Here is a 19,803-nt window from a genome sequence, read left to right as displayed (position 1 = left end):
GGAAGCTCAACCGAAGTCGGAAGCTCAACCGACTAAGTCACCCAGGCACCCCTACCATTGATTTTTTTTTTTTAACACAAAGAATATCATGCTATACATACTGATCAAATCATTTTTTAAGCTTCATGTGTTAGACATCAATAAATTCCTCTCATTCTTTTTAGTAGCTACGTGTACTTCATTTATAAAATGCTACTGCTACTGGATGGACATTTAGATTGATTTTAATTTTTAATATTACAAATAATGTTGAAATAAACATTCTTTTTTTTTTTTAATGTTTATTTATTCTTGAGAAAGAGAGCGTGAACAGGGGAGGGGCAGAGAGAGAGGGAGACACAGAATCTGAAACAGGCTCCAGGCTCTGAGCTGTCAGCACACAGCCCAACGTGGGGCTCGAACCCACAAACTGTGAGATCATGACCTGAGCCGAAGTCGGACACTTAACTGACTGAGCCACCCAGGCACCCCTGAAATAAACATTCTTGTATGTTCATTTTTTCCCCCACATTTGTGCAGGTGTATCTGTGCAATTACTGGAGGTGGGTTTGAGTCAGTGAGTATTTTATTTATTTTTTTTAATTTTTTTTTTTTAACGTTTATTTATTTTTGGGACAGAGAGAAACAGAGCATGAACGGGGGAGGGGCAGAGAGAGAGGGAGACACAGAATCGGAAGCAGGCTCCAGGCTCTGAGCCATCAGCCCAGAGCCTGACGCAGGGCTCGAACTCACGAACCGTGAGATCGTGACCTGAGCCGAAGTCGGACGCTCAACCGACTGAGCCACCCAGGCGCCCAAGTCCATGAGTATTTTAAATTCTGATACTGTTAAACTGCTTCATCCCAATATATTAGTTACATTTTCAGTATATGAAGAGTTCTTGTTTATTAAATTCTTGTCAATACTATGTATTATCAATCTTCTGAATAACGGCTGATCTAACAGGTAAATATGATCTTCATATCGATAATATTCAGACTTAACCAATCTTTGTCTTTATGGCTTTAGGGTTTCATGTCATGATTCTAAGAAAAAATTTTTATTAAAAACAATATTTTTTATTTTTTAAATTTTTTTTATGTATATTTATTTTTGAGACAGAGAGAGACAGATCATGAGCAGGGGAGGGGCAGAGAGAGGGAGACATAGAATCCGAAGCAGGCTCCAGGCTCCGAGTTGTCAGCACAGAGCCTGACGCAGGGCTTGAACTCACAAACCATGAGATCATGACCTGAGCCGAAGTCAGACGCTCAACCGACTGAGCTACCCAGGCTCCCCTTATTAAAAACAATATTTTTTAATGTTTGTTTTTGAGACAGAGAGAGATAGAATGTGAGTGGGGGAGGGGCAAAGAGAGGGAGACACAGAATCTGAAGCAGGCTCCAGGCTCTGAGCTGTCAGTACAGAGCTCAATGTGGGGCTCAAACTATTGAACAGTGAGATCATGGCCTGAACCAAAGTTAGACACTTAACCCACTGAGCCACCCAGGCGCTCTTCATGTCATGCTTATAAAAGGTCACCCACTCACTACCAAAACATTTTTCTTCTAATTCTTTTTTAACAAACATTTAAATATTTTACTCATTTTAAAATTAATTTAGTGGAATGAACAAGGCTTTAATTTTTAAAAAATGTTAACAGTTGAAGGGTGATAGTCTGGCAAAAATTGCTGAGAAAGGCAGTAATTCCAAACCAATGGACATACATTACCTTGAAGAAAAAATTACTTCAAGTATAATATTCTAGCATTTGTGTACTCAACTGAAATATTACACAATAAAAGAATAGATGATATACTCATCCATTTGGCTAACTCTACCTGTTAAAACAAAACAATTCAGACACACAATTTTTCTATTTAAAAATTAAAGTATTGGCGGGGGGGCGCTCAGTCACTTAAGCATCCTTTTTTTTTTTTTTTAATTTTTTTTTTTAACGTTTATTTATTTTTGAGACAGAGAGAGACAGAGCATGAACGGGGGAGGGTCACAGAGAGAGGGAGACATAGAATCTGAAGCAGGCTCCAGGCTCTGAGCTGTCAGCACAGAGCCCAACGCGGGGCTCGAACCCACGGACCGTGAGATCATGACCTGAGCCGAAGTCGGACGCTCAACCAACTGAGCCACCCAGGCGCCCCTAAGCATCCAATTCTTGATTTCAGCTCAGGTCATGATCTCACAGTTCATGGGATCAAGCCCTGCATTGGGCTCCATGATGACAGTGTGGAACCTGCTTGGGATTTTCTCTCCCTCTTTCTCTCTGCCCCTGCCCTGCACACACGCGCACGCACTCTCTCTCTCTCTCTCAAAATAAACATTAAAAAAGAAAATAAAAGAACTAGAGACTCTCTACTAGAAGAATATATACCTATATCATCTTGAAATTCTCATAGTGTAGATAAATAAAATAGTGAAAATTTATGATGCCAATTGATGTCCAAACAATTATTTTCATAAAGGAAAGATGATTATACTCTGAGTTTACTTTTAAATCAAGAAAAACTTTTGTCAGTGTACTACCAATTCCAAATGAAGTACCATGGGAAGAAATGGGCTTAACATTTGCACAAGCCTTGGAACATATTGGATTTCTTTGCAACATTTTAATTAATAGTACAAATTCAATACCTGAATTTCAATATCCATCTCATGAATAAACAAACAGCAATAGTAAAAGCTTCTACTATTAAGTGAAATGGTCAAGACTATTTAAAGCAGAAAGACTATCCAGTAGATTGCTTAGGATGCTGAAGGCAGATATTCAAACCATGGGCTCTACAGTGAATGTTAATAATTTTGCATCCTGTGACTTGAATATGGCTTTGCTCATTTGACTAAGGTATTACAATCAAGCTATTCAGTTCAACTACACAGTCTGGTTCAACCATACAACTTATAAAAAGAAAAGAAAAACTACACCACTGAATTATAATGAATATTTATAAGAAGTCTACCAAAAGAGTGTGCATTTAATCATTATGAATAATTTTTAAAGATAGGATTTGTTTCTTCAAACATTTTGTCCTTTAACAGAATACTGCTCATGTTTATGAGGCCTAAAAAATGCAAAATAGTTACCAGCTTCGTGTGTAAACAATCTTTGTTTCCCCCCCACATGTAAACAATCTTGCACAAGAACTATTTACACATGGGCTTACACAAAACAAAAAAACTCATTTTCCTTTAAGGAAATGTTCAATGTTTACATTTATATTTCAGGTTCTCACACTGAAGAAAAGGGGGGTATAAACTTAAGAATTAAACATGTCTCCTTTCAAAACAATTCTTCAGTAATAAAAATAACAGGTTGTTTAAGGAAGAAATCAAACATTCAATACACATACAAAATCACTCTATACCTCTTGTCAGCAAGATCTGTTTTATTTCCTACTAGCATGATGATAACATCACTTCCTCTTTCTGTTCTGACATCATCAATCCATTTTGTAGTTTGCTGGAATGAGTTAACATCTGGTATAGGAGGGTGGACAGAGAGATTAGTGTTACCGCAAAGTCTCCCCAAGTGACAGACTAAAAAAACAAAAACAAACGAAAACAAACCCTGGAAGTTGGGGGGGGGGGGGTGGCACATTAGGACCCACTTTTAATGTGCCTGCAACATAACTCCATTTTATCTGAGTACAACTGTCAGTGACAAATCACAAAAATAAAGTCCTCAAGGTTCCTTTTATAGTATAAAAATTTTGAACATGACCAAATGAATGCAATGTACCATATATAATAAAAATTAAAAAAAAAAAATCTTTTTTAAAATTTAAGGACAGCTACGGCAGATAACATGGTGTCACATTGCCACAACATTTTTTTGATTACTTACACATACCCAACATGACAAAGAAAGCATCTCCAAAAGTATGTCAGCCAGTAAATCCCAACACATCCAGAAAATTTGTAAAGCTTTAAATAGCTTTAAACACCACTCTGTTTGCACTGCTTATTCAGTTTGTGATCACTTTAACTTGAAGTTTATTAGTTTAATGCACCAGAATCACTTGTAACAAAATCCATCTTTCCTAGCACCCAATTCTAAGTAGAATACTTAAACACTTTTTATAGCAGCTCCAGAAAACAGTTTACTAATATTTTAACCACATGTGCATTTTTAAAGAAAAAGACACCAGGTTTCACTTGATTTGGTTAAAGTAAGCACAAACATTTTAAAGCTGCAAAACTTGTCAATGCACAATGAACATACATTGTTTTAAACAAGTAGCAACCCAAAGTAAAGCTTCAAGAAAAGAAAGATTGCATATAGCACATACCCCACACCCCCCAAAGGTCTCTGAATGCAAACTTATAACTTATAATTCTGCCATTGCAATTATTAAGTAGTTATGACTTCTAGCAGATATACAAAAATGTATAGTATCACTAACGCAAATCAATAGTTTGTATATGTAACACTCTTTTTGAAATAAGTCTAAGATGGGACACTATTCTGGTTTTCCTACAAATTATGGACTACTATATGGAATGATGGCTTAATATTGCCTGATATATATAATAAACCAATTTACAAAGACAATTTTAATCAGAGAGCATTTCCCTGTCAGTCACCATGTTCTGTGGGAAATTTACAGGCACTTAAAATGCCAAAGACATTGTTCAGTCTTTAGGGAAAAGAAAAAGGAAGATCATCACTTGTTTTAGTCTCCTATTTAAAATTTCTTTTTGGAGAGAAATGAAAGTGTAATTTGTTAGCAAAAAAGTCAGTCACAGAATCCAGATGTGATTCAAATGAAAATGATTAATAGAAAACTGCACATTACATGTTTTCTCTGCCTTCTCTAGAGAGAGGATGGCTGGAAGTGGAAAGCAGAGAAAAGTTGGCTAGCAGAAGCTTTTAATAGCCTCAACAGAGAGCCTTGGAGAATCTGAAAATGTTGGCAAGAGGCTTAAATGCAGATTATTTTATTTTAGAGAAATCTGAGATCAAGTTAAATGAAAAAGGAGACATTCTTCCAACCATAATTATGGTGTGACTTAGGGATAACAGGATGCTAAGAAAGCCTTGGAGAGAATTCATGATTAGATCTGAAGGAAAATTTCCATGGCAAAAAAACCTGGCACAGTGGAAATAAAGCATATTGGTACATACACAAAAGCAAATATTTCTGACCTAGCTGGTCTATAAGGTTTGCTATGACAAAACTCATTTTACATGCTAGTATAGAAAACAAGCACAAGACAAGAACATGCATGCAGCTAAGCTAAAGGTTGAAAGAAGATTAGAAATGCATAATTCCCCCCACTCACTTGTGATATCATAAACAACAACTGCCACAGTGGAGTCACGAATGTAGCTAGGAATCAAGCTCCTGAACCGCTCTTGACCTGCTGTGTCCCATAATTGCAATCGTACCTAACAACAAAATCAGTCAAACAAGCAAGAAAAATAAGAAAGGTCAACCCGTTGCAAAATACCTACTTGTGATATCGTAAACTACTACGGCTGCAGCAGAATCACGGATGTAACTGGGAATGAGGCTACGGAAACGTTCCTGACCCGCAGTATCCCACAGCTGCAGCCTGATCTGTGGGATGGGAAAAAATAAATAAAAAAAAAAAAAAAAACCAAACTCATACCAAAAATAAAAAAGAAATAATGTTTTTAAAGGGGAGAAGGTGGGAAGGAGGTAAAAAGCAGACTCATGCAAAAGGTTGCAGGGATGTGAAGAATGAAAATAACACAAAACTCCTTTCCTTTTTCAAAAGAGAATAATATTAAAAATTTGCTCTGTAGGTACATGACTTAAAAATGGCAATAGGGGAATATTTCACAGAATCAGAAATACAGCTCCCTTTTTTTCACTCCCTATAACCTCTCTTTGAATCTTATGCCTTCCAGACAGCAAAAAGTAGATTCTGTTGACGTTCAGTGAGCATAAAAGGGAAAAATGAAAGTAAATGTCAACAAGCAGCCCTGGCTATCAGAGTAAAGGAGTGAGTGCTTCTCTGAAAGCCTCTCTGAAGTTAAAAGCATCTCTTTTCTATTGAGTCCAGAAATTGGGTCTTTGACTACTGTGCTTATGTTTCTCCCACATGTTTCTTCCCAGAACACTGTACATAACCCAACAAAAAAGGAAAAATATCTTTTTGCAACTCTACATAAAAATTTCTTTATTTTCTTACTTTTTCACATCTACATTTGAGGAAGAAAAGCCTGAAAACAAGTAGTACTGTACTATTATAAAGCAATTTCTAAGCTTTCAAAATTTAAGAAATGGCATGCTAAACATTAAAACATAAAAGAAAAACCCACACACTTCTAGGAAATAACATTAGAAGCACAATAATGTTTTTTTGGGTCTAGGTCCTGAAATAATGCATTTAAGACAGTCACTGCTTAGTTGATAGGAATCTCTTCCAGAGACAATAGGCTGGAATACACTGTGCTTAAAGGGAGCATTCCAAAAGACAGGTGTCTAAATCCAACAAATAAATACATATTACTTCTTCTATTCACAGTCACTTCGGTATACATCATATTCTGACAAATAAAATCTCGAAATTCACAAATGATGTGATATTCAAATGAAATATTTCTGAATGCTTCAAGAGTAGCACTCAAAAAGTCTTTAACAGCTCTAATTTCTTGATGAAAATACTCTTCATTATCTCAATGCTATCTGTTATCATTTTTCCAAATCAGGATGACATATTTTATTTAGCAAGCCTAGGGCCTTCAGGGCTTTCCAATAACTTGGCCTTCTCTCCCCTTTGCATTTTACTTGGGGATTAAGTCAGAATGCTAAGTACTACCACTCTGTAATAACAGTTTTTCTCAAAGCTTATACACTAACTTTGTCAACTTTACTAAGACCTTCTTACGATGACAATTACTGATTACAGCTCTGATCACAGTTTTCTATCCTGGAGTGCTGCAGAAAATTGCACACTGAAAACATTACTCACTGTTCGATCCTCCAAGTACATTGTTTTTGATAAAAAGTCAATACCAATTGTTGCCTGTAAAACAAAATAAAACAAAAAAATTAAATAATAATAATAGTTTAATGGCAGTCAGCAGTTTAGGGTTCAAATGATAATTATGACTTCTATAATTAGAAGAAATAATTAATAAACATATCATAGCTAAGTATAAATGACCAAAATTTTTAGTGATAATGGCTTCCACCACTGAACATGTGCTGTGTAGTAAGGGATTCTTTAAGGCCCTTTACATGACCATCTCTAATCCTCATACATCTCTGCAAGGGTAGCTATTGTCATCCCTATTTTAATCTTTTATAGTTAATAATATTGGGGTTCAGAGAAGTTAAAAAACTTGTCTAGGGAAACAAAGCTTTTGCTATGGAGCTGAGAGTAAAAGCCCAGCTTTTTCCAATATATAATGATTTATATATATTTATACTTATATACACACACACACACACACACATATATATATATATATAAAATTTTAAACTGTGGTAAAATACACATAACAAAATCAATCATCTTAACCATTTTTAAAAATACTACTTTTTGGGAGTAGTTTTAGGTTGACAGCAAAACTGAAAGGTACAGAGATTTTCCATATACCCCCACCCCCACATATGCATAAAACCCCCTACTATCAACATCCCCCACCAAAGCAGTACCATTGTTACAGCTGATGAACCTACTGACACCGATTTTATACATATACATAAGTATATATAAAATATAAACATTATATATTATACAAATAATATATATAAAATATATAAACTTAAAATTATATATACATATAATTACACACATACATATATATATACATATATATAATTTCTTTTAAGTTTATTTATATATTTTGAGATAGAAAGCACAAATGCGCCGGGGGGGGGGGGGAGGTGGGCAGCAGAGAGAGAGAGAGAGAGAGAGAGAGAGAGAGAGAGAGAGAGAGAAGAGAGAGAGAATGAGAGAATGAATCCCAAGCAGACTCTGCACTGTCAGAGCAGAGCCTGATGCAGGACTCAAACACACAAACCGTGAAATCATGACCTGAGCCTAAGTAGGACACTTAAAAGACTGAGCCACCCAGGCGTCCCTGACACTCATGTATTTTTTTAAGACAGATTTTACTTCTAAATTGTGGTAAAATACGTATCATAAAATGTGACATTTTGACCATGTTAAGTGTACAATTCCACGGCAGTGAATGCATCCACAATGATGTACCACTGTCAACACTATCTGTTTTTAACACTTTTTTATAACCCCAAACAAAAACTCTGTGCCCATTAAGCAATAACTTATTATAATGTATGGATATATCAAAATTTCTTTATCCATTCATCTACTGTCGGACATGGGTTGTTTCCATCCTTTGGCTACTGTGAGTTCCTATTTTCAATTCCTCAGTATATATTTAACAGTGGAATTGCTAAGCCATATGACAATTCTATTTAAACTTTGTGAGGAAATGCTAGACTGTCTTCCCACAGTAGGAGCATCATTTTAAATTTCCAATAGCAATGTATGAAGATTCCAATGTTTCCACATCCTTGTCAGCATCTGTTAGTTTCTCTTTTTAAATATATAATACTCAACCTAGAAGGTAGGAAATGGAATCTTTTTGTGGTTTTGATTGACAGTTCTCTAGTGACTAATAATGTTGAGCATCTTTTCATGTGCTTACTGGTCATATGTACATCCTCTCTGAAGAAATGTCTATTCAAGTCCCTTGCCCATTTTTATTTTTATTTTTTTTTTACATTTATTTATTTTTGAGAGACAGAGCACAAGTGGAAGAGGGGCAGAGAGACAAGACACAGAATCCGAAGCAGGCTCCAGGCTCTGAGCTGTCAGCACAGAGCCCAACGTGGGGCTCCAATTCACAAACCATGAAATCATGACCTGAGCTGAAGTCCGATGCCCAACCAATTGAGCCACCCAGGTGCCCCTCCCTTGCCCATTTTAAAATTAAGTGTGTCATTTTATTATTGATTTATAGTTCTTTATATATTTTAGATATCAAGGCCTTATCAGATATGTAATTTTCAAATATTTCCTCCCATTCTATAGGTTGGGCCTGGTGCTTTAATTGAAAACCAGTTGTCAATAGATATATGCATTTATTCATGAACTCTTAATTCTATTCCACTGGCCTATATGTCTATCTTTATTTTGATTACTGTAGCTTTGCAGTAAATTTTGAAATTGGGGGTGGGGGAGCCTGGGTGGCTCAGTTGGTTAAGCACCAACTTTGGCTCACGTCATGATCTCACAGCTCATGAGCCTGCTTTGGATTCTGTGTCTCCCTCTCTCTCTCTGCCCCTTCCCTGCTTCCACTCTGTCTCTCTGTCTCTCTCTCTCAAAAATAAAATAACTGTTAAAAATTTTTTTTGAAATCAGTATTAGTCTTCCAATTATTATTTTCCTTTTTCAAGACTATTTTGGCTTCTGTAAATTAGAATTGACTCTTTCATTTCTACACAAATGGCAGTAGAAATCTGACAGGGATTGCACTGATTCTGTAGACTGCTTTGAGTAGTTAGTATTGACATCTTAATATTAAGTCTTGCAATCCCTTTGCCTGGGATGTCTCTCCACTTACTTAAGTCATCTTTAACGTGTGTGTGTGTGTGTGTGTGTGTGTGTGTGTGTGCAGTGCTTTGTAGATTTCAATTATATACTGACTTTTATTAAGAAAGCAAACAAGCATACAAGCAAGCAAGCAAGCAAGCTAGCGTTCTCCTTTATCCTAAACTATGTGACTACATATTACAAGTATATCTCTCTCTATATATAATTCCATCATATGACATTTAATCTGAAAATGTGTATCCTATTCTGTTATAGGCTGGGAATAATGGGCTTATAAATTCGAATTATTGTGCAAAAGCATCTAATTGACAAACCTGAAAAATATACAGGAATGGTATAGGGCTACATTTAAGAAATCTCATTAGTAGAACCTCATTTAATCAGATAATGTGGTAGAGGCAGCTAATTGTCTAGACAAAGATCCCATTTTCCCCTTCTTCCTTATTAAAAAAATCAAACATTTATTTAAATCCATACTTTTCCCATTAAAAAGACTACATTTTCCAGTCTTCTTTGTGCTTTAAATGGGGTTGACTCAGTTGAGAGGTGCACTGTTGGTATTTTTCCTTTTCTCCTTCTTCCTGCCTGGATATGGATACCACACCCAGAACTCCAGGAACCATTCAGTAACCATGAAGCAACCTTCACAAGGAAGTCATATATGAATGAGATCTGATTAAATTTAGAAGGCATCTTAGTCCCAGAGGACCATGGAGCTGCCACACAAGCCCGGGACTACTTTACCTCTAAACTTCTTTTACATGAAAAAAATTCTCATATCACTTACTAATGTTATTTTATGTTTATTATAAACAGCCAAAAGTAATTTTAATAGCTACAAACAAAAATATGCATTCTCAGATCTCACAGTCAACACATATAAATGTTTTTAAAATTAGTACAAAGTAAGACTTTATGATAAAATGTATAATAATCCCCTCCTTCCACTGCACTGTCCTAGTTTTGGGACATCATTCATACACTGAACTCATAAAGGTCAAAATTAACCTGAAAAGCATAGCCTGTTCCTGCCTGCTCTTCTTTTCAGTTAATTTTATTCCAAGCAGAGCTACAATGGCAAAGAAGTCGATCAGCCACAGGAATTAAGCCAACAGCAGGAAAAATAGAAAGAATGGCTAGGAAACTAAACATTATCAGCTATTCTAGGATCTTAAATGTTACTGATGTGGAACTAATTCAAACTTTCATAAAAGAGGGATGAGACATCAGTGCTGCCTCTTGCTCATCTTCTTTATAGAAATGCAGAAGGCAATAATTGTAGAAGAAACCAAAGGTTAGAGAAAATTCTCCCACATATCTTAATTTATAGCTTCACATTATTTTGTGTTAATTAATTCACTGGGTAAGGAAAGTCTACTTTGTAAAAGACAAAAAATTAAACTGAGTACTTTTATTGTGGGAGCACACAATTCAAGATTGAATAATGACTTACCTAAATACATCAGCATCAAGATAATAATGATAACTGTAGTTTGGATATTTATACTTGGATGCTCTCCACTCAGAACAGTGTTTATTTGCCCCAATAGCAATTTTATAAAATACTGCAGATGTAAACTACTATTTTGTCTGACTTCTTTCCTACATAACTGTTTATCACCTTTTCTGATGCCATACACAGTCGAGACCCCTCAACATCATGATTTTAAGGAACATGAGTTTTCCTACACAAAAGTAATTAAGTAAGGAAAACAAGTTTTCCTCTGTACCAAGCAATGATAATCAGCTTCCTTTGTGGTCCAAACAAAGTTCTGTTGCCTAGCTGCTGCTTTCCCTAGCAGGAGAAGATAAATCAAGAGTAAGTGTTGAGAAAGACAAAGACTAGAATAAAGAAAGAAAAGAGTGGACAAGTTAAAGAAGAGTCTATCTAACATTGACTAATAGAGATAAGTAAAAACAATGAAGAAAGGCAAAGGATCCCAGAAGCAAGACACTGATATGGGTTCCATTTTAGAAAGGTAACCATCCCATTACTACACATGTTTATGTATATTTATGTATGTGTATATTTATGTATGTATGTATACTTTTCTCTTAGATATCTTTGTGCCACATTACTTAGAACAGAAACTATGTAGAATCTATTTCAGAAATGAGTCGCTATAATAGGCATAAAATTTTACTTATGCAAGGTGAACAAATTCTAGAGATCATTGTGCATATATTTAATACTGTATTGTATACTTAAAAATCTGATTAGGAGGTAGATTTTATATTAAGTGTTCTTAGCACAGTTTGAAAAAGAAAGGAACTGTTCTCCCCCTACCTCCCATAAAATGACAATACTTCTGATAGGAGAAAAAAGAGTCCTTAAAAATTAAAGAAAATTTAAAAATAAGAAATCAAACACTGGATGAGAAAAGTAGTCCCATTAGTGGGGCGGGGGGGTGGGGGTTGGGTGCAGATTTTATTTCCATATAACAAAGTATAATTTTGTGTAGAATAATTTAAAGCTTTAACTTAAAGAGGTTAAGGATGTATTTGATCACCACCATCTTCCTAGAAAAACTCACTTAAGCTGTTTTAAACATTTCAGTATTTTAAACTATACAACCCTGAATTTATGGGTTTTTTTTTTCCAATTAAGACAAATACTTTATTCAAATCCATCAGAGAAATGGACAGCGTGGGTTGTAACAAAGCATTATGCTTTAAAGCACAGATCAGTAATTGTATATAAAGAGTATACACTGCTACATACAAATTAAATTGATCAGAGCACAACTTTAAAGCAGCACCTTTGTGATATTTTTAACTTTAGTACTCCTCTCCTCCTTCATGTTCTCCTTCAACTGAATCCACACCAACCTCTTCATATCCTTCTCAAGGGCAGCCATGTCCTCAGAGGCTTCAGAAAACTCTTCTTCATCCATGCCCTCACCCACATACCAGTGAACAAAGGCATGCTTAGCACACATCAGGACATCAGGTCCAGGTGAGCCCAGGCCTCAGCAATGGCTGTGGTGTTGCTCAGCATGGCTGTACTTTGGCCAGGTCTCCACCAGACACCACAATGGGAGACTGATAATTAATGCCAACTTTGAAGCCAGTGGGGCACCAGTCCATAAACTGAATGGTACCCTTGGTCTTGATGGTGGAAATGGCAGCACTGACATCTTTGGAAACCATGTTGCCACAGTACAACATGCAGCAAGCCATGTATTTTTTTTTATTTCTTTTAAATGTTTATTTTTGAGAGAGAGAGAGGACGAGTGGGGGAGGGCAGAGAGGGAGACAAAGAATCTAAAGTGGGCTCCAGGCTCTGAGCTGTCTGCACAGTGACTGATGCGGGGCTCAAACCCCCAAACCGTGAGATCATGGCCTGAGCTGAAGTTGGACACTTAATAAACTGAGCCACCCAGGTGCACAGCAAGCCATGTATTTACCATGGTGAGAATCATATTTCACCATCTGGCTGGCTGGCTCAAAGCATGCATTAATGATCTCTGCTACAGAAAGCTGTTCATGGTAGCCTTTCTCAGCAGAGATAACAGGAACATATGTGGCCAGAGAGAAGTGGATGTGGGGATAAGGCACCAGGATAGTCTGGAATTCTGTCAGATCGACATTCAGGGCTCCATCGAATCTGAGGGAAGCAGTGATGGAGAACACAATTTGACCTATCAACCTATTTAGTTTAGTGTTGGCTGGGCATTCAATATTGAGGTTTCCACAACAGATAGCATAGATGGCCTCATTGTCTACCATGAAGGTGAATTTATGTTGATTGCCACTTTGTAACAGCCTTTGGAATAAGAAACCCTCTAAATTCAAAGTAATCTCAGAAGTTAGTCTGAGCAATATAATCTTTCTCAAATAAACGAATGAATCTAAAACAGAAATAAACAAAAAAAGAAAAATCTGTGGGTTTATAACTGGATAAAGAAAATAAGTGGTGAATAAGAAGAGCAACTTTAAGAGAATCAATTCCAGATGCTCTACTTAAAAAGAACAGGTTTTTTTCTTTTTCACTTTGACATACTGCCCAAATTTTAGTCAATTAAGGACTCTTTTGGCCAGTTTCCTTCTTTTTAAATGAAATGAATTCAGTGCAAAGGAATCATACAGAGAACGTGAATTATTAACTAAAGTTTATCATTTTTGTAAAATAAAACTTAACTTAAACTAAGTTTGATACATACATTACACATGGCTCCTATAAGCCCAATAATAAATTTCTAGCAATGAGACTAGCTCTTTAATTAGTCATTTCAGAAGTCTTTCTGATGTGTGTGTGATGGGGTGTATATAGGGAATCTTCAAATGATTCAATGAAGAACTCTTCACCTGATAACTAAATTGGCAGCTAACTACAGAAGGTCAATTCTTCATATTCAAAGATAATACTTAATATATTGTCAAGCTGATTTCATTAAATAAGGACCTAGGGTACTACATTGTCCAAATTTTCCTGTTAGAGCTAAACTAAAAGAATATCTAGGACTGTACTTAATTGTTATAAAAACCTGTAACTCACATTGTTAATAAACGTCTCCTGTTAATGCCAAAGCACAATATTTTAGCTTCATTAGCAACAACTTTTCCACAAAGAACCAAAATCCTTCCCTATCTGTCAAATTCTATCAATATCACTATATTTATGTCAACATCACTACCCTTATATATGTCTGATTGAACAGCAACCTGAAGAAACAGCAATAGCACTTTAATATATGCTTGAAAGATCTACTTAATTTCACTGAGGCCATGAGTGTAACAAAATCCTTTAGAAACACCCAGAGAACTCTAAATAGGCTCTAGCTAGTGAGTCTTTAGCCCAAGACTCTGACCCTAGTTCAGATTTTTTAGCCTATGGTATTTGGGTCTACTCCCAAACAGTTAAGCTTACACTTTTCAGGAATTTTCCACATATGGCTCAATGACATCAATATTTTTGTTAGTCTCTAAGACTTGTATTTGTAGTTTTTCTGATGAGAAGAGACAGAGCATTGCTCAGAATCAAGATACTGTACAAAAGACAAGGTCATCTAGGTAAGGCCTATAAGCCATAGAGTTGTAGGGACCCAGAAAATTGGGGATATATGATATAAAGGAGTCCAAAAGAAACTGAAGCACTCTTGTTGATTGAGCTATTTTTCATTTTTAAACTCGCTTTTCTCAGGTCTTATGAAGTAGCTAAACCATTCCTGAGATATTCAAAAGAATAATAAAATATATACAGTACATATTAACTGGTTTTTTATTTAAGAGACTTTTCTAAAATGTCAGATTTATGGATGAGTCATTTCTGTTCTATGATATTTATGGTTGTTAATAAAATGCTTAATTAAAAACAAATTCCTTCTTAGGATGATGGAAATGTTCTTAATCTTGACTGTGGTGGTAGCTTCATAGGTATACACATCTATCAAAACATGTCAAAATATAAAGAGTTAATTCTTTACTACTATGAGATTTTAACAGTTCTGTATGTTTGGGATAACAGTTCTTTACCATGTGTCCTTTGCTTGTTTTAGGTTTAGTTTACTTTTCTAATTTCTTAAAGTAGAAGGTTAAATTACTGATTTAATGTACTTCTTCTTTTCCTTACAGCACTGCTTTAGCTGTATCATATAAATTTTGGTATGTTGTGGTTTCGGGTTTTTTTTTCCATTTGTCTCAAAGTATTTTCTAATTTCTTTTGTGATTTTTTTTCTTTGACTCACTGGTTATTTGGGAATTTGCTATTTAATTTCCACATATTTGTGGATTTCCAAAATCTCCTTCTGTTAATGATTTCTAATTACACTACTCATTTATTCTTGACTTTAAGTGTAGATCAAAAGGTCAGATAATCCTAGGCTTGAACCACATAACAGAGTATCTACAATCACTCCTACCTCTGTCCCAAATGGTAATTACCAATAATCTTTTGGAAAGGACTTTGGAAGAGGAGATAAAGAAATCAAGTGAAAAGACTGAGGACAATGAGCAAAATCAGTTATACTCTGTATTTATAAAGCATTTTACAGATTACAGAAAGTGCTTTTATGTAAATGTGAACTTTTAAAAAGTCCTTAAATATTACTTCTAACACAAAATAGAGACAATCAGTAAGTTGGCAAAAATAAAATACCTGGTAGGTGTTGTCAAAACTGTCATACATGAATCTGGTGATCAAGGATGTCTTTCCAACTGAAATGAAAAGGAAAAAGATTCACTTAGTTAACATATTACACTGGGTTCTCAAGCCATTCTTCTACAGAGGACTGCAATTACAGTCAGTGGGAAATATCTGCAATGGTTCTACTAATAATAATTTTAAGATATATAGCCCCTATTTGTTGAAACACCTTTCTCTAATAACAGATAACAATCTCTCAAATTAGGAGCACAGGTAAAGAGTATATAGTTAAGAATTGAGGAAAATGAAAAGATGGAGGAAAACAATCAATTATGTTGACATTTCTAATTCACAAAAGGGCAAGCAGATATTCACTTGGGCCCTAACAAACAGAACTAGGATTAGACTCTGAAGAAATTATAATTCACTTACTGGACAGTAACCTGGAAAAATTGAGGTTCACATTCACTTCATTTAATGAATCAAACTCCTGAGAATATAAAGACTAAAGATGGAGAATCCTAGGAGAAATAGGAGGGCCACAAGAACTACAATGTTTTAAGAGTAACAAAGAAGTGACAAGGAAAACTGTATTGAAACTCATCTCAGGATCACATCTCTCCACTTCTCTGGCAAGGCAATCCCAAAAATTCATAATACTACTTTGTGCTGGTATTTTCAGGTTAATCCACAGGAAAGTGTCACTAAATAAAAAATAGTGGAATACTGGCAATTTCCTTACCAATGGGCATACTCTCCAAGGGCAAGAGCCATATCTAATTTTCCTATTTTTCCAGTAGCTTGACACAGATCCAACAAATACTAAATTAATACAAGTAAGTGTATTAATTATGTCAATTAAAGAGTGCAAATAAGTATCTCAAATGCTCCCCCAAATGTAAAAGAGGTGTGATCCTGGCCTCTATATTATATTCTCTAATCTTATATCATATGAAAACCTGAGGAGAAAAAATGGGCCAAAGAAGGAAGAATCCCACTAAATCATGTACCCCAAATGTCTTATTTCAGAAAGCCTAAAACAGCATGTTGAAGAGAAAAGCTATAGCTAGTCCCCAGACCCTAGTCAAAAGCAAATTGATGTTTGAGAAGAAGTCTCTTTATAAAGCAACAGTGGAACTATGTACTTCTTCATTAGTAAATAGTACATATAGTTTCCATTTTTTAAAAAAAAAACACCCACCACCTCTTTCACATAAAAGAGTAAAATGTATATTTGTAAAGCAGGCAGCACAGAAAATAACAAGAACAAAGTGAAAATTATGTATATCATACCACCCATATACAACTAATGTTAGTATATGTTTTTCTGAAATATTTTTTATATTTAAAAATACATACTTAAAGGTAAATGCTAGAACCATTCAAAGGAAAGCCAGAAACAATATACACAGTACTATTTTGAACACTGATTGGACTCTATAAAGTAAATGTAGGGCACCTGGGTGGCTCAGTTGGTTGAGTGCCTGACTCTTGATTTCAGCTTAGGTCATCATCTCATGGTTCATGAGATCAAGCCCCATATTGGGCTCCAAACAGAACCTGCTGGGGATTCTCCCTCCCTCTCTTTCTACCCCTCTCCACCCCCTCAAAATAAGTAAGTAAACTTAAAAAAACAAAAAAAGGTAACATGGCCATAATGGCAGAAGAAATTATGTTGCACTACCTACCCAGCCTCCAGGTTTTAAAGAACCTGAACACAGACCATAAGAAAATACAAAATGAAAGATACTATATCCTTGAATGAAAAATAGCAAAGTGAGGTTTTCCAGTCTGTAATTTTTTGCGTGAAACACGACCATACTCAGGTTTCTGGCAGCCCACAACCTAACTGACTTGAGTTGGAGGACAAAGTTCAGGGCACAGAACAATTAGAAAGATTAGGGAAAGGAAGCTACAAAGAAAGTGAATTGGAAAATCTGCATTTAAAACATAAAACATCTCCAAATCCTTAGCTGATTTCCTAAACTACCTATTAGGATTGATGGGAAGACTTCAGGATTCCCAGTGAAAAGTAGCAGCTGGGTTTTGAAACAATTGAGCTACTACAGGACACGGGGAGTTTAGAGTTTGAATCAAGCCAAGGTAACTGCCTTCTCAGCCACAAAAAACTCTTTGGAGGAACAACAAAATCCAGAGTCTCTGTATACTTTCTCCAACATGTCTACTATATAATAAAAAAAATAGTAAATGCAAAGAAATAAAAACACATAATTCATACTCAAAAAAAGAAAGAAAGAAAACAGGCTCCAATCCAAGATGACCCAGATGTTACAGTTAGAAAACAAGGATTTAAGGCTGCGATTATAGATATATTCTCTGTGCCCCCATATACAATATATACACACACACACACACACATATACTGAATGACCTGAGCCGAATATATATTTGAACATGTACACACACACACATACACACACACACACACACACACACACACACACACACACACAAAGGGACAGAGAGAGAATCTTAAGCAGGCTCCATGCTCATCACTGAACCCAACTTCCTATGACCCTGGGATCATGACCAGAGCCAAAATTAAGAGACGAATGCTCAACTGAATGAGCCACCCAGGCGCCCCAAACTCTTTTTTTTTTTTTTTAAAGTGACTCTTGATTTTGGCTCAGGTCTGATCTCGTGGTTCATGGGTTTGAGCCCTGCATCAGGCTCTATGCTCACAGTGCAGAGCCTGCTTAGGATTCTCTGTCTCCCTCTCTCTCTGCTCTTCACCCCCGGCTCAAAAAAAAAATAGACATTTTTTTTTTTAAGTGACAAAGAAGACTTTGCAACTCATGACATGAGATGAGCATAACCCTAACAAAGACATTACAATAAAGTGAACATTATGGATCAATTATCTCTCATCAACACAGACTCAAAATTCCTTAACAAAGTATTAGCAAATCAAATCCCTGTATATATAAAAATATCTTCATAAGTAGGTGGGGATTATCCCAGGAATAAAAGGTTAGATCATACAAAATAAATAAAATAATGTAATCCAGAATATTAACAGAATAAAAGAAATCCGTAAGTTTATCTCAATATATATATAAACATAGTATATGACAAAATTCAACAGATTCATGATGAAAACTCTAAGGAAACTAGTAAACCCGAAATGGAAGGAAAATGTAGCAATCAGATAAACAGTATGTACAATGAAATCTATAGTCACCATTGTAATGGTAAACTAAACGGTTTCCTCCAAAGAATGGGGGGGGGGGGGGGAAGCAAGGATGTCCAACCCACCACTTCTTTTTTACTTTTTACTTTTGTTTTTAGAGGGAGAGAGTGTGTGTGTAAGTGAGTGGGGGTGAGGGGCAGAGATACAGGAAGAGAGACTCTTAGGCTCTCAGTGCAGAACCCAACTCAGGGCTCAATTCCATGACCCTGGGATCATGACCTGAGCCAAAATCTAGAGTTGGACGCTCACCTGACTGAGCCACCCTGATGCCCTCAATCCACCACTTCTATTCAGTATGGTATTGGTGGTCTTAGCCAGTGCAATACTGATAAGAAAAATAAATAAAAGGCACACAAAACAATGTTCTCTTTTACTGATGACACGACTTCTCATGTAGAAGAATCCTAAGAAACGAAATTTTTAAAATCTACTAGGACTATAAACAAACAAAAATCTACTAGAACTAGTATATTTGGCAAGGTCTCAGTACAGAAGGTCGATATACAAAAATCAACTGTGTTTCTAAATACCAGAAGCAAACAAAACCAAAAATGTTAAATTCCACATATGGTGAATAAACTTAACAAGATGTGTAAGAACTCTACATTGAAACCAAAACACTCTATATTTAAGAATATTAAGAAAATCTAAATAAATATAAAAATATACCATATACTAAATTAAGAGGAATCAATATTAAGATACCAATTTTCTCCAATTTACACGTTAAACATAATCTCAATCATAATCCCAACAGCCTTTAAAAAATGGAAAATGAGAAGCTGATTCTAAAGTTTACAAGAAAATGCAAAGGATCTAAAATAGTTAAAACAATCTTGAAAACAGTGAGCAACTAGGCTGTTGAATAACCACCTCTATCTCTGTGAGACCAAAACTTTTTCTCCTACCCAATGTCCCTAACAAAAGGAACTGAAAATCAACAATTTTAATTTTC

General features: G+C 35.6%; 1 protein-coding gene across 2 annotated transcripts in view; it reads right to left on the bottom strand.

Moving 5' to 3' along the window:
- Positions 1-19,803, bottom strand: part of RAB6A (RAB6A, member RAS oncogene family) — a 94,034-nt gene that overhangs the window by 32,923 nt on the left and 41,308 nt on the right. Inside the window, exons 2-5 of one of the 2 annotated variants that reach the window (XM_058687829.1) lie at positions 15,650-15,708; positions 6,937-6,990; positions 5,450-5,555; positions 3,360-3,471 (exon numbers count right to left, since the gene is read on the bottom strand). In XM_058687829.1, coding sequence (XP_058543812.1) covers positions 3,360-3,471; positions 5,450-5,555; positions 6,937-6,990; positions 15,650-15,708 — 331 coding nt within the window. Of the gene's footprint in view, positions 1-3,359; positions 3,472-5,277; positions 5,384-5,449; positions 5,556-6,936; positions 6,991-15,649; positions 15,709-19,803 lie in introns of both variants that reach the window. The other variant, XM_058687828.1, reaches the window with a different exon arrangement.

This window comes from Neofelis nebulosa, chromosome 10, assembly GCF_028018385.1.
Source record: "Neofelis nebulosa isolate mNeoNeb1 chromosome 10, mNeoNeb1.pri, whole genome shotgun sequence".
Taxonomy (NCBI): domain Eukaryota; kingdom Metazoa; phylum Chordata; class Mammalia; order Carnivora; family Felidae; genus Neofelis; species Neofelis nebulosa.
Note: the sequence above shows the minus strand (reverse complement) of the source record. Positions and strands in the feature narration are given on the sequence as shown.